Genomic DNA, 16,059 nt, shown 5'->3' with positions numbered 1-16,059 from the left:
TACCACATGGCAACACTACTACTAGATTGAACTAGCATTTTCACCAAATGTACTAGAATGTTTTGGTTCTATCTCTTTCACTCTACTCAAAACTGAAATGCATAAAAAATGACAAAATGATACGCACTCTTTGCACACTGTCAAAGAATGATTGTGTGTGTGTGTGTGTGTGTACAATCTAACCCCCACTGTCCGGCAGTGTTATTATGGAAGAAAACTGCTTTTTATTACCCTTAAATTAAAGCAGGTTTAGTCCGGGAGTTAGAAGGTGTTAGCTCTATTGCAGCTCCAGTGACCCATTTCAGAATGCCTGGTAATTCACGACCACTCCGAGGTCACTTTTACTTACAATAAGCCCCGCATGTTCACTCTACCTTTATCAAATGGATAATGGTATCATAAACACACTTCCAGATTCAAAAAATATTATTTCCAAATCTGGCACGTATATAGTTTTGAAATTTGTTCAACTGTATTAAATCGATTTGAATGGACATTTCTTACCAATTTTGTTTCGAATACCTCTTGATTCATCTGCTGGCAGCACTTACTGGCCCTTACCGGCGACCAACTCGTCTGCCCGCAAAAGCAACAACGCCTAAATCTCAAAGCTCTCCGGACGTCCCCTCGAAAATGCAATCGAGATATGTATAAGAACAATCTTCAACTGGAACGTACTCACCAAATCAATACATCCGGGAGCACATTCCCGATGTTTATTTTTCTCTCGCATGTCCGTCGTCGTCGAACGGCAAAAAAAAAAGAGTGCAAGGTGAGCAATTTTGTGGTACGGAATTTTCACTGAACATAAACCGCGAATTTACGAATTTCACTCCCAACCGCGAAACACGTTCAGAAGCACTTTTGGTACACTTTCGATCAATTTCTTTCGAAAACACAACCAAAAAAGTTACAAGCGAGCCAACATCAACACCGAATATGCCGAGCTCTTTCACGCACCTTGCAGTGCGTAAATAAACTGAAATTAAAAATTATCACTCGCGATGCCACTAATTTCTGGTCCGGGAGAAAATCAAACAACGCAGATAGAAAGCGAGAAAACTACCAATCACACACGTATAAACGTCCGGGAGGTAGAGCGCCAGCGATAATCCGGCAATTGCAGCCGAAAACTATGAGAGCGAACGCACGCACAAAACAGAGAACAAACTTAAAACACAACCGTATCCAAAGGCGTTCGAAACTGCACCCGCACTTTAGGTGAATCATCCTGTCGCAAAAAAGCCATGCAGGAGACGGATTCTTCATCGACTTTTACTGGTTTAGCGCATTGGTCACAGGCGAAAGTCATGCTGACTCAGTTTCCAAAAGTGATTTAGAAACAGCGGTGGAGATGCTCTAATACGCAAGGAGGAATTGGATTCTCAAGATCGCCCAATGCTAGACAATATGTCTGATTGGATATTTTTTCACTGTTTTCACAACACAAAATATGCTCTAATTAGATGATTATCGCAACGAACTGCACTTTCCACTAACAACCAGTACAATATTACAGGTGTACCGAACGGAAAAAACGAATAACGATAGCCCGTGTGATAAAAAATCGACAATTTTAGCAGCGCACAATCACGACGATGTGAATAACAACAACTCTCCACGATGGCGGGGAGCGTTTTCCTGCACACTGTCAAAGAATCATTGTACACAAAATCAACTTTGTTCAAATCAAAACAAAAAAACTAACCCATCTGGTGGATGATGGCACAAGCTTCCAAGAAAATTCTATTACAGTGAACCACATTATTTTAATGGATTTCTTCGCCAGTTAGTCGTCTGTCACTTCGTTTGTGGTCGTGTCTGACACTTATCCGTCCGTTGCTCGAAAGCAAATGACGAAGAAAATGATTTGGCAAGCGTTTTTATTATCGTTGCTTTGCTCCTCCCTTCTTTTCATTGGTGAAATGGTGAGCGATCAACCGAGCATTGAGTTCGCTCATGTGAGCATGCACAATATGTCGTTTGTTCGATTTGCGCTTTATCGTGCGTCTGTGTTTGGGATAGAAATTAAAGACGTAGTCCTAAGTAAAAAAAAAAACATTTCGAACAAGTCTATTCTAGTTATTTGTATCAGAAACTGATTATTTTCATGCTGAAAAACTTAAAACTAATCAACAATTTTTCTCCAAATCCCTCCAGGCGAAACCCACCGTTTCCCCAGCCGAAAATTTCAATCCATCGGCAGATGCGGCCGCACTTCGCAAGGCCATGAAGGGCTTTGGAACGGACGAGCAAGTCATTATCGACATCCTCTGCTCGCGATGCAACAAGCAACGTCAGGTCATCGCCGAAACGTTCAAAAACGAACTGGGTCGAGATCTGATCAAGGATCTGAAATCGGAACTGGGCGGTAAGTTCGAGGATGTAATCCTCGGTCTGATGTTACCGCCGGTGAACTATCTCTGCAAGCAGCTGTTCAAAGCCATGGATGGCATCGGTACCAACGAGCGTGCCCTTATCGAGATTCTCTGCTCGCAAAACAACGAACAAATGCATCACATTGCACGAGTCTATGAGGATATGTTCAATCGTCCACTGGCGGAGCATGTTTGTACGGAAACATCCGGTGATTTCCGTCGGCTGCTCACACTAATTATTACCGGTACACGCAACCCTCCAGGAACCGTAGATCCAGATCTTGCCGTACAGCAAGCCAAACAGCTGTACGAAGCCGGTGAGGGAAAATGGGGCACTGATGAGTCCGTTTTCCCCAAGATTATGGCCCACTCGAGTTTCGACCAGCTGAAATGTGTGTTCGATGAGTACAAGAAGATGACCGGACGCACCATCGAACAGGCCTTAAAGGCCGAGTTGAGCGGTGACCTGTATAATGCTCTCAGTGCGATAGTCGAATGCGTCCAGATGCCAACACATTTCTTCGCGACGCGATTGTTCAAAGCCATGGACGGATTGGGTACGGACGATACCACGCTGATTCGGATTATCGTGTCGCGATCGGAAATTGACTTGCAGGACATCAAGGTCGAGTACGAAAAAATGTATAATAAAACACTTTTGAGTGCAGTTACGGTAATAACAATTTCACGGGGATCAATTAGCAGATCAATACTAACCATATGTTTGCATATTTATCTTTTCAGAGCGAAACTTCTGGCGATTACAAGAAAGCGCTATGTGCATTGATTGGAAGTGCTTAAAGTCGATGAATGCAATTTCTTAAACCCCAAAAAAGGCATTCATACTTTGGATGGTGCAGGACTACGTCTTTGTGGACTATGGAGGGGATCAAATAAAAAAAAATGTGCGACGAAATAGTGTCAGGTTTTCAACGCTTATAACAGGGTCATTTATTGAAGTATTTCAAATTTAAATACACCATTTAATTCAGATTGAATGTAAGATTGGTTTAGTATAAAGATAATCGTTAACTATTGAATATTGATCAAACTTTTTAGCAGTAATCAACCAATCACGTGCTCGCTCGTAGCGTAACAGTATGTTTTGTGTCAGCTCGTCTGCGGATGTTACGGAGAACACTCGACACACCGTCAGACGCTATTGAAGGTCGATTTTGATGACTTGTTCCAATATCGAAATTACCAACAATTGGAAGGATACCAGCAAAGATGTTCAGATGGACAAAGATTATTAAATGGAGGACAGTTCAGTGAAGCGGCCAAGAGTGCCATTTGGCTACCTATTGTTTGATTTAAATTAACATCTCAATTAGATAGAAGATTGTGGTCGTTGGCAAATTAGCTTGTCGGTTTCACAACTCATAATATACCATTTTTCCGTGTAATCGATTAAAACCACTTAGTGGGAGGAGAGTGCACTTTGAGTATCATTCGAGAACGGTTGTGTTTTTGTTCCGCTGCGTGCCTTTATTTTGTTTTATTTTTTTGAGTCCGGCCTGTCTTTGTGCTGAGGTCGAGCTTTCCGGTGCTCGCATTTGATTGGTTTTGTGTCCCGGGCGCAATGATTTGATTTGTGCAGCGTTGTTTGGGTGCTTGGTGTGCTCTCGCTTCCCTTTGTTGCCGGTGTGACTCGACCGCGCTGATCTATTGTTGGGTTTTTGCGATGAGCATCGCTTTTGTGCACGGAGTGTTTTAAAGGGGAAATGGAAAAAAATGCCCTAGTTTGAGCTTGGTCTTTGGCTGATCGGTGATAAGCATGCCAACCGCGAGAAATAAAGTGATATGAAGTTTATCATATTATGTGATTGTGCGGCTGGAGTCGAACGAAAACAAAATGGATTTCATGTCACTTTGTGAGGGTGGGGTGAGGTGAAGATTTGTCGGTGCTGTTGTTGCGGTGGGACGTGAGTACCCGCAATGGATGTTTTGGATGATGGGGGGGGGGGGGAGATCTCACTCTCCAACGATGATTCTCTGCTGGATTGGCCATCTTCTGAGGCGATGAATACCTCTGGTGGTGATGGGTCAGCCACCACTAAGTACACCGGAGCGTATCCAAAGGTTAAACGATCTCCACAGCCACCTTCTCCACCAGCTCCTCCATTTCCCCCTGCTCCACCCGTTCTTCCGAGAACATCACGTGTACCCCGCTCTAAGGCTTATCCAGAAGACTCGAAAGGCCCGTGGGTTGTCTTCTTCTAACGCAAACAAAAAGCTTTGAATGTTCATCAGATTTCAAAGGATTTGATTAAACATTTTTCGGCCGTGACCGAGATTTTGAAAGTAAGACCAAATAAACTACGTGTTACCGTTAGCGATCGTGTGCAGGCAAACAAAATTGTTTTATTTGTGCTTTTTTGTTAGAATATCGAGTGTATATGCCAAGTAAAGAAGTTGAAATCGAGGGAGTTGTTACCGAAGCGAGTATAACTCGCGATGATTTCCAGAAAGGCGGGGTTGGTGTCTTCAAGAACCCTCACCTCCCGAAAATTAAAATGCTAGTCCCTCGCTGGAACGAAGAAAACTTACTCGCTTTCGGACTCGTTACCTGTGCGCTTGTTTGCACCAAAAAACTACACAAAATGAAAGCGACTAGGGCACACTGCGGCTTTCTGTGGTAACAAGCCACGCTGTGATCAATGTGGGGCGAAACATACGGAGAGTTATTTTTGTGCCTCCTCAAAATGTCCTTATTGTTTGGAAATTCCGCATGCTCTCACTGATTGTCCAAGATACAAATAGCAGGGAGAAAAACTCCAGCGGTCTTTGAATGCTCGCGCGCAGATCAGTTACTCCATCTTCCCGAGTTCCTTCGTGTAGTAACCCCTTCGACCTTCTCTTGGTTGATGATCAGGGCTCTGACCCTAATGTTGGCGAGGGAAGTCATTTCGTTTACAAAGCCCCACCTAGGAAGCGATCCAAAATTATCACGCATCAGCCTCAGGAGGCCTCTCGTATTGAACCTCGAGTTATCTTGAAGATACCAGGAAGTAGCGGTAATGTTCTGAAAGCCACTCCACCGGGTTTCAAACCATTTGATGTTGATAGTGACATTCCGTGGCTTCCAGCTACTTCCAAGGCTGCGGATATTCCATGCAGTTCCACAGCCAGGACAATATGCAGCCATATTCACGTTTTCTGGAATTGTAGATGGCATGCTCGAAATATTGAATGTGTCTGACTCCATGTGGAATATTATTGCTTTGATGATTCCAATGTTGAATACTCTTTTGAAGCAACTAGCTTCTAAATGGCCAATGCTTTCGTCGATCATCAGCTTTGGCGTTGAAAATTACTAGCGTTTGAGATTGTGATAATATATAAAAAATATTGACTACTTCTTCTAAAAACCAGTACTGTTATAAAACAATTAAAATACGTAGCAATTGAGCCAAACAAATAATTATCGTATCATTAATGAGAATAAATTACCTGAAATGTGCAAGCATGTCTAAAACAAATGTAATAAATGATAACAACTACTATATATATAAACATAAAATAAGGTGTCGCAATATAGTAACACAATGCATCAAATAAGACAAACAGGTGGTAAATTTTATGCGAACTTCAAGCCCACAGTAAAACTAAATGTTATTTTTTTTATCTGATGATTAACTCTGTTGTTTTGGAATTAAATGACATGGAATTAACACTCACTGTAGCAAGACCACCGACCACAGACTGTGGACCATCCTCACCGCTTGACCTCAAGTCCGACAACCTCCAATTGCACTCCACCAGCCACTGCATGAAAGGCCAAAAACGATTTGGGTGAATCCGAAGGCAACATCACCCACGCGCATCTCTGAGACAAACGAGATTCTCCCTCCAACAACAGGATCACACAACCGGCCAGAAAACAGGTCACCCAACAGCGGGACGTGAGTGGGGAGAAGTGACTGCCCTCCCCTCACGAAACGCCAAAAACAGGGAGTCGGCACCTCCACTCTGTTGAGCGTATAAAGTTACCACAGGGGCGCTGAGCCACTGAACTGAAGCTGTCAAAACAGCGAAGAGAAAGTGTACTACCTTTTGCATTAACTTGTCTTGTTTTTCTAACGTCGCAATAAATAACACGTTGTTCATCGTAATCAGTAAAAATATATTTCACGTTATTTCTTACGCGGTGACGAATTCCCTGTGCTTAAATTGAACTCTGTGTGGGCTAATCCTGCCCACAGGTTATGGGCCCAGTCGAGAATCGCGGAATTCGGTCGATTAGCGGTGAAATTAGCTGAAATTTGGTTAGTTTCGTTCGCGGTGTTTTTTGCGGTCAGCGATTCGGCTGATTGTTTTGTTCGTGCAAGGTGCCAATGAAAACATTGCCGGTCGTGAGCAAGATGTCAGATCCGGACAAATTTGCGATTGCCAAGCACGGGAACAACAACTACGCTACACGGTAAGAAAAAAGTACCCAAAATTGAGTTCCTTTCACTCATCACGTGGCTTCCGTGGGGCTAGGTAAAATTAAGTTAAAGAAGAAAACTCAATTTTGAGTAATCCTGGCGTTGACTAAGTTGACAAAAAAATAATAATACGGAGCAGACTTGAACCGAACTATGGACGTTGAGATTACGGGGCCTGGTGTTGACCACTCGTCTATCAACGCTTGTGAAAATGAAATGGTTAAAGGCGCATAAAAGCAACCTCAATGAAAATAAACTTAAATTTGAGTTCATTTATTATTACTCAATAGTTGAGTAAATTTTAACCAACGCCGCTTTTCTGATTCACTCAACGGCGGACCTCAAATGATAGAACCCAACGTTGAGTTTTTTTTAACTTAATTTTGAGTATTTTTTCTTACCGTGTAGTTGGAAGTTCCAAACGGAGATGTTTATGATCCGGGAGGAGCTTTGGCAAGTCGTGGCGGCAGTGCTGCAAAATCTCGACAGCACACGATGATATTGACAATTCTGCTTTGGTCACTCATTTTAGCTAACAGTCATATTCAAGGCAAACCATGTCAATTGTCAATGACAATGGTGTCAGTGACGAACATGTGCAGATTTGTTTATTAGCTAAATTTGTAACAAAATTAAATGACTTGAGCAAAACAATTACATGAATCCATTTTAGTGAACAAGTATCTACGTCCTGAGCTACTTGGATAACAATAATGTGACACAGAATGTACTAAATTGCACTTTTTGTTACCAGGTGAATCTTTGTCATTGACGAAAAAATGAATGAGATTTTGACGAAGGTTTTTTTTGAGGATCAAGTCTGTCAGTGACTATGTGACGAACAATTTAGTCAATATCGCGCGAAAGTCTGTCAATGACAATGACAAATCTCAGCACTGCGTGGCGGATGCCAAACCGGAGCCTGTAACTGATGCTTGGCGGAAAGCGGACAGAAAAGCCCGTGCCACTCTGGGACTCTGCATCGAGGAGAGCCAATATGTGCTAATCAAGGATTGCGATAGTGCGAAGGCGGTGTGGGATGCTTTGAAAGCATACCACGAGAAGTCAACAACAACGTCCCAGCTGTCTCTTCTGAATCGGCTCTGTGATGCAAAGGTAGGTGAGTCTGGAGACGTTGAGAAACATCTGCTGGAGCTGGACAAGTTGTTCGAGCGCTTGACGAATACCGGATTGGAACTAGTGGAGAAGCTGAAGATTGCCATGGTGTTGAGGAGCATGCCAGAATCGTATCATATCTTGGCATCTGCTCTAGAGGCGCACCCGGATAAGGATATAACGCTGCAGTTGGTTCGGTCGAAGCTCATGGATGAGTATCAGAAGCGCTTGGAATGGAGCGGAAAATTGGAATCCAGTGAGCAAGTTTTGAGGACGGAGAAAGTAAACAAAGAAAGAGTTTTTTTTCTGTAAGAAACCGGGGCATTTCAAGAAGGATTGTCGAAAGTGGCAGAGCGTGAAGGAAAAGTACGGCGATGGAGGAAAACCTTCCGGCGGCAAACCAGGTAGCAGTCATCAGCATCAAGCTAAGGCGACCCAAGTAACAATTTCCAGTTGAAGAAACGCTTTCGTTTTGATTTTGTTCAGCTGCATGTTGAATAATAATTGCACAGTGTGTTCACCACAACTTTTATAAAACCCTTGTTTACACTGGTTTGGAGAACCTATACAACTGCAACACAAAGGTGTTGTCTAACGTATTCAGTAAAACGTTTACCCAAAATCAATTTCTTGTTGAAGAAACGCTTCCATTGTGATTTTATTCAACTGCATGCTGAATAATAACTGTACAATTTGTTTATTACAACTTCTGTAAAACTCTTGTTTACACTGGTTTGGAGAACCTGTTCAACTACAGCATTATATGTATACGCGGTATAGGAGTAGAAGCAACTTTTATACAACGTTTATAGATACATATTAAACTCAAGCTTTATTATTTTGGTGAAAGCTCTTATACAACGTTTGTAGACACTTCTTGACAGCTGCTTTGAAATTTAGTAGAGAGTAAACCTGAGAGGCGTTTGTTGCACTCTTTTATGACTCCTAAATAATCATTGTACAGCAAGCGGTGAAAAGCGTTTATAGCACTTTTCAATGACTCCTTAACAACCGGATAGAAGCAACTTTTATACAACGTTTATAGATACATATTTAAACTCAAGCTTTATTGTTTTGGTGAAAGCTCTTATACAACGTTTGTAGACACTTCCTGACAGCTGCTTTGAAATTTAGTAGAGATTGAACCTGAGAGGCGTTTGTTACACTCTTTTATGACTCCTAAATAATCACTATACAGCAAGCGGTGAAAAGCGTTTATAGCACTTTTTAATGACTCCTTAATAACCGTTGTGTAAGTACTCACAATATTCACAGATTAAAATTAGTTTAACAATTGTCGTGTTACGCCAAAATAATTGCCTGTACAGTTTTTATTAATTTAATTTATTTGTGCACATTGAAAAAATATGTAATTATGCCATAATTCACATTCTGTGATCATGGAGGAAGTAGTAACAAGCATCTGTTTAATCTTTGATTGATATTCTTTCAATTAATCTCTCTAATCATTAATTGAGATAATTTATCTAGAAATGTTATCGTTGATTATATGATATATGTCTTAAATTAATGTTTGCATTTATTAATAACACCTATATATAATTTACCTCTACTCCACCGAGGGTTTTTCGAAGCAAGATTCGAACTCATGATCCCGGATTGCCAGCCGCTTCTGTTTCCATCTGCTCTATTCTTGAATACATATTTTGATCATATGAGAGAAGTATATGAACCTCATCTTGAGTGACTTGTCTTGCAGTCAAATAATCATTGCATTATGGTCATATAAACGTGCCTATCACTTGTGCTATTTTTAGCAACAAAATTGTGGTTGGTGGTTGGTCGAACGTAAACAATCATTTAAGAGTGCTCCAAGCAGTGTTTGAAGCTTTTAACCAAATGGAAATACAACTACATTCTTGTAAAACTCTGGAAGCTATTATTCAACGTTTGATCAACTCAGGTGTTTTATAAGAGCTCCAAATGGTTTGTTTTGATGCGTTTTTTTTTTTTTTTTTTTTTTTTTAACTCTTTATTTGTTCCAAATTCAAAATAAATTACATTTCATTTTAACCTAGGTGCTCCAGTTACTGCAGTAACGTACAGGTTTTTTAACCTGCATGTCAGTATAACAATTGATATCTTAAAACTAAAAACTAAAACTAATCTTATCTAAGTATAAAGGGAATTAATCGTTGCAATTGAGGATTGCAACGACTTTTGCCTGAAATTATTAATTATTTTGTTGGACATTTGTGCTAAAGTCTCAACATTCGAAATTCTATGTACTTCGGTTGTACTGTACCAGGGAGGCAACTTCAAAATCATTTTCAGAATTTTGTTCTGAATCCTTTGAAGTGCTTTTTTCCTGGTAGTGCAGCAACTAGACCATATTGGCACAGCGTAAAGCATGGCCGGTCTAAAAACTTGTTTAAATATTAGAAGTTTATTCGTCAGGCAAAGTTTGGATTTCCTGTTTATAAGAGGATACAAACATTTTATATATTTGATACATTTGGCTTGAATGCCCTCAATGTGATCTTTAAAAGTTAATTTTTGGTCAAGTATTAATCCAAGATATTTCACTTGGTGTGACCAGGCAATTGGAACTCCGTTCATAGTGACTATGTGACTACTACTAGGTTTCAAAAACGAAGCTCTAGGCTTATGTGGAAATATTATAAGTTGAGTTTTGGAAGCGTTGGGAGAAATCTTCCATTTTTGTAAATAAGAAGAGAAAATATCTAAACTTTTCTGCAGTCTGCTGCAAATAACACGAAGACTTCTTCCTTTAGCGGAAATGCCTGTGTCATCAGCGAACAAAGATTTGTGGCAACCCTGAGGCAAATCAGGGAGGTCCGAAGTGAAAATGTTATACAATATAGGCCCAAGAATGCTACCCTGAGGAACTCCTGCTCTAACAGGTAGTCGATTAGATTTGGAATTTTGATAATTTACTTGAAGAGTTCTGTCAGTTAAATAATTTTGAACTAATTTCATAATATAAAGTGAAAAATTAAACTTTTTCAATTTAGCAATCAAACCTTCATGCCAAACACTGTCGAATGCTTTTTCTATGTCTAGAAGAGCAACTCCAGTTGAGTGGCCTTCAGATTTGTTTGAACGAATTAAATTGTTAACTCTTAAGAGTTGATGAGTAGTTGAATGCCCATGGCGAAATCCAAACTGCTCATCTGCAAAAATTGAGTTCGTATTGATGTGAAGCATCATTCTATTCAAAATTATCTTTTCAAAAAGTTTACTTATTGAAGAAAGCAAACTTATTGGACGGTAGCTAGAAGCTTCAGCTGGATTTTTATCCGGCTTCAAAATTGGAACAACTTTTGCATTTTTCCATTTATCAGGAAAGTATGCCAAATGGAAACATCTGTTAAATAATTTTACCAAGAAAGACAAGGTACTCTCTGGGAGTTTTTTGATGAGGATATAGAAAATTCCATCATCACCTGGAGCTTTCATATTTTGAAAATTTTTAGTTATAGACCTTACTTCGTCCAAATCAGTCCCCCAGGAATCATCAAAAATATTTTCCCGAGAGAAAATATTCAGAAAATCCCGAGCAACCTGATTCTCAATAGGACTAGTAAGACCCAAACTGAAATTATGGGAACTCTCGAATTGCTTAGCAAGTTTCTGAGCTTTTTCCAAATTTGTGATCAAAATTTTACCACCTTCTTTAAGCGCTGGAATAGGCTTTTGAGGTTTTTTCAAAATTTTTGTGAGTTTCCAAAAGGGTTTGGAACTCGGGTCTAATTTAGAAATATTATTTTCAAAAGTTTTGTTCCTCAGGGCAGAGAATCGCTTTTTAATTTGTTTTTGCAAATCCCGCCAGATAACTTTCATGGCAGGATCGCGTGTTCTTTGATATTGTCTCCTACGGACATTTTTAAGACGGATCAAGAGCTGAAGATCGTCGTCTATTATAATTGAATCGAATTTAACCTCGCATTTTGGTACTGAGGCAGCTCTTGCTTCAACTATAGAAGTAGTCAGAGATTCAAGAGCATAATTAATTTCATCTTTGGTTTGCAAAGGAATGTTTGGATCGAAGTTATATTCCATAAATGTTCGATACTGCTCCCAATCAGCTCTATGGTAATTGAAAGTAGAGCTGTTGGGATTACAAATTATTTCTTGGGATATTTCAAAAGCTACTGGAAGGTGATCAGAACCGAAGTCAGCATGGGTAACCAATTGGCTACAAAGTTGACATGAATCAGTTAAGACCAAATCAATAGTGGAGGGATTTCTTGCAGAAGAAAAGCATGTTGGGCTGTTTGGATATTGAATAGTGTAATAACCTGCAGAACAATCATCAAACAGAATATTACCATTGGAATTACTTTGAGCATTATTCCATGAGCGGTGTTTTGCATTAAAATCACCAATAATGAAGAATTTAGACCTATGACGGGTAAGTTTCTGGAGGTCACCCTTGAGAAAATTCTTTTTCTGGCCTACGCATTGGAATGGCAAATAGGCAGCTATAAACGTAAGTTGTCCAAATTTTGTTTCAACAGAAACTCCCAAAGTTTCAAAAACTTTGGTTTCAAATGAAGAAATAATTTTATGTTTGATTCGTCTATGAATAATGATGGCAACGCCACCACAGGGTCCATCAAGACGATCATTTCTATAAATCAAGTAATTTGCGTCCTTCTTAACCTTATGGTCAGGTTTAAAGAACGTTTCAGTTATAACGGCAATATGCACGTTATGAACTCTCAAAAAGTTAAATAGCTCGTCTTCATTATCCTTAAGAGATCGAGCATTCCAATTTACAATATTTAATGCTTTAAAATCCATTACTGAATTTTAAAGTCATGACAATATTATTTGCAAATTTTACTCCAGTTTGAATAGCATCAAACATGGAGTTAGATTTAAGCATATCAGAAATCATGTCAATTAATGAATTCTGTAAAAATTCCATTTTGGGGGCAGTAATGCTTCCTAAGTCAAAATTGTCAAAATTTCCGTTAGAACGTTGGTTAGTATTTTGATTTCTACCCGCTGCAATAGCAGCATAGGTAGCTCCATTAACTCGCTGAACATTGTTAGCAGCGAGGGGAGTAGGTACAGATGAAACATTTGAAGCAGGGGAGATATTTGTACCTACGGGTACGAATGTAGAATTTGTTCCTCGCTGACCGTTGTTAACAGCAGAGGAATTTGTACCTGGTCGGAAACGTGGAGCGTTTCCTACCTGACGGTTAGAACGAGATTGTAGGATCGCTTTGCGAGTCTTACATTCCCAAAAATTGGATTTGTGGTTTTCACCACAATTTGAACATTTAAATTTCTTAGGATCTTCCTTCACAGGACAGTCGTCCTTTGCGTGAGAGGAATCACCACAATTCATGCATTTAGCTGGCATGTAGCAATTTTTAGTTCCGTGACCCCATCCCTGGCACTTACGGCACTGGGTGAGGTTTTGGAAATTTCCTCCAGTCTTCCTGAAGTGTTCCCACTTCACTCGGACATGGAGCATAAGGCTAGCTTTTTCTAAGGCCTTAAGGTTGTTTAGTTCACTAGACTTGAAGTGAACTAAATAAAAATCATTAGAAATCCCGTTGCGCGAATCGCCAGGACGGGATTTCATTTTCATTTTGATTACTTGGAGTGGCACAACTCCAAGTAATTTTGCCAGTTCATCTTTGATCTGATCCAGGGATTCACCACTGGGCAGTCCTTTCATGACAACCTTGAACACACGTTCAGTTTTGGTGTCGTAAGTAAAAAATTTGTGTTTCTTCTCAGTAAGATACTTGAGAAGACATTTAAATCCGTCCAAGGTTTCAGCCAATACACGGCATTCACCCCGACGTCCAATTTGTAGTGAAAACTTAACTTTCACGAAATTCAAAAGTTCCATGCGAAGAGCATGGAAATCGGTAGTGGTTATCACAATAGGGGGAATCTTTTCCTTCTTGGCATTAAGCCGGGAAAGTTTACTAGAATTTTTCTTGGATGATGGATCATTCTCATCATCCGTGAGCAAATCAAATTGATTACTCAAATTAATTTCTTCAGAAGGGGGGTCAAGAGTTTGCCCCTTTCTTTTGCGTTTAGGCGCCATGGCGGCAGTAAATTTTTATCCAAATCGACTTCCAAGCAGATTACTATAAGAATCTGAAGGATCGAAGAGGAATTTTCCAAATCGATATCCAAGAAGGATTACCTCGGGTAGGGTCCAAACAAGGATCGAAGAGGAATAAGAGTTGAACAAGGTAGAAAATTTTTACAGGTTGAGCACTGAAAAGTGCTGTTTAAATTTGTTGTAGCTTTAGGTAGTAGTAACACTTCCTTCAGCAAAAAGCAAATAGATCCGCACGGCAAGAGAGCACGATGCGGACTGTTTTGATGCGTTTATTCCACGTTCTGTATAGCTCTTGTGAATCAGTTTAACTAAGGTGCTATAAAAGTTATCGTAGATCTTATAAAGCATATAGTTAAACCGAACGTAAACAATCATTTAAGAGTGCTGCAACAGCTTTTAAAACTTTTAATCAAATGGCAATACAACTACATTCTTGTTCAACTCTGGAAGCTATTATTCAACGTTTGATCAACTCAGGTGTTTTATAAGAGCTCTCAATTGTTTGTTGGGGAAGCAAGCGAAGAATCCGGATGAAGGAGGTGTTTGTTTTACGGCGCATGTCAGGGATGAAGCCATCTGTGCAGCGGGGATGTTGAATCGCTTGTGGACGGTCGACAGTGGGGCATTAGACTGATGCAAAATTTGAAATTTTCGCTCCACAGTGCTCAAACGGTTCCAAATTGGGTCCTGAATATCCTCGCAAAATTTGAACTCATTTAGTAAGAACCTGACTTGGCACAAACCATTTCAAGTTTATATGGGAATTGTTTTATGTTTTTGTTCATATCTATCTAACAATTCACCACATTACAATGCTTTTAAAATTGATAACAGTAATTGCTACAACTTTGTTGAAAACTACTTTTCAATCAAATGTAAGGAACAAAAGTTATTAATGATTCAAGCCACTAATATCTTATGATTATGATCAATCAACTGTCCAGCAGGCAACATTGGTGTTTCTGGTGCGAAGAATAGAGCACAAATATCATGGCTTCTATAGAATACAGTGTTGCCCACAAAACAGTTGCTTGATCATGCCATAAGATTATCAATCTCTTAAACAATTAATAACAATTTTATTTGACATTTGACTGAAAAACGATATTCCGCAAAGTTGTAGCTTAGAAAATTTCCCGTAAGAATAGTTATATAAGTTTTCGAAAAAGCAATATGGAAAATGGGTAGAATACAATGAACAAATAGTTTGGTTTTCCCATTGTTATTTCCATATAAACTTTGAATAGTTTGTGCCAAATCAGTTTCTTACCAAATGAGTTTAAATTTTGGGAGGCTAATCAGGACCTGATTTAAAAACGTTTGAGCACTGTAGCGCGAAAATTTCAAATTTTGCAACAGTCTAGTGGGGCATCTTGCCATATGATCAGCAGTGAATGTTTTTTCGACGAGCTGGAAAAGTCGCCGTGTGTTACAGTGATGATGGCGGATGGAAATAGCTCGAAGTCTGGAGGTGTCGAACCGGTGGAAGTCAAGCTGGAAAAAGTTCTTTTTGTGCCGAATCTCGGAGGAGGATTGCTCTTAGTGAGCAAAATTGCTGACAAAGGTTTCAGCGTGCTCTTCACGAAGGACGGTTTCGAAATTCGGAATGGATCGGAGTAAATTGTGGCTTTGGGCGAACGGTGTGGAGGACGGTACGTTCTGAGTGAGTCGGAATGTGTAGCGGTTGCAGCAGCCCAGTACCATACCGTGAACTGTCAACATAAGTGGCACCGAAGATTCGGACACCGGGATCCTGCGGTGTTCGAGAGGATTCAGAACGAGGATCTGGCAACAGGAATGAAGCTAGTGAACTGCGGTGCGAAGATTGTATGTGAAGAGTGTATGGAGGGCAAGATGACTTGTTTGCCGTACCCGGAACAGGCAGAGAGGAAGACGACGCAGCCGTTGCAGCTGATGATTATAGCAGGTACGTAGTCATTTATTTGCTAAAAGATAAATCCGAAGCGAAACAGCACATTATGAGTTTCGTGAGAACCAGTTCGGTAGAAAGCCACAGATAATTCGTTCTGACCGAGGCGGTGAGTTTGTCAAT

At 40.1% G+C, this 16,059-nt stretch overlaps 2 protein-coding genes across 2 annotated transcripts in view; one reads left to right on the top strand and one right to left on the bottom strand.

Annotated features, from left to right (window-relative positions):
- Positions 1-16,059, bottom strand: part of LOC135696860 (WD repeat-containing protein 91) — a 123,768-nt gene that overhangs the window by 52,615 nt on the left and 55,094 nt on the right. The gene's annotated exons all lie outside the window — the stretch shown is intronic.
- LOC135696864 (annexin B10-like) lies at positions 2,215-3,194 on the top strand. Its single transcript, XM_065216403.1, has 2 exons — positions 2,215-3,051; positions 3,123-3,194. The coding sequence occupies exons 1-2, from the start codon at positions 2,230-2,232 to the stop codon at positions 3,177-3,179; spliced, it is 879 nt and encodes a 292-aa protein (XP_065072475.1). The 5' UTR covers positions 2,215-2,229; the 3' UTR covers positions 3,180-3,194.

Source organism: Ochlerotatus camptorhynchus, unplaced genomic scaffold, assembly GCF_037179485.1.
Source record: "Ochlerotatus camptorhynchus isolate MF236.1 unplaced genomic scaffold, CSIRO-AGI_Acam_v1.1 ptg000062l, whole genome shotgun sequence".
In the NCBI taxonomy this organism is placed as follows: domain Eukaryota; kingdom Metazoa; phylum Arthropoda; class Insecta; order Diptera; family Culicidae; genus Ochlerotatus; species Ochlerotatus camptorhynchus.
Note: the sequence above shows the minus strand (reverse complement) of the source record. Positions and strands in the feature narration are given on the sequence as shown.

Bases quoted from the DNA above. Each gene is read 5' to 3' on its own strand.
- LOC135696864 (XM_065216403.1), top strand. From the start codon at position 2,230: ATGAAGGGCTTTGGAACGGACGAGCAAGTCATTATCGACATCCTCTGC. The intron at 3,052-3,122 runs GTAATAACAATT...TTATCTTTTCAG, and splicing joins CACTTTTGAGTGCAGTTACG to AGCGAAACTTCTGGCGATTA.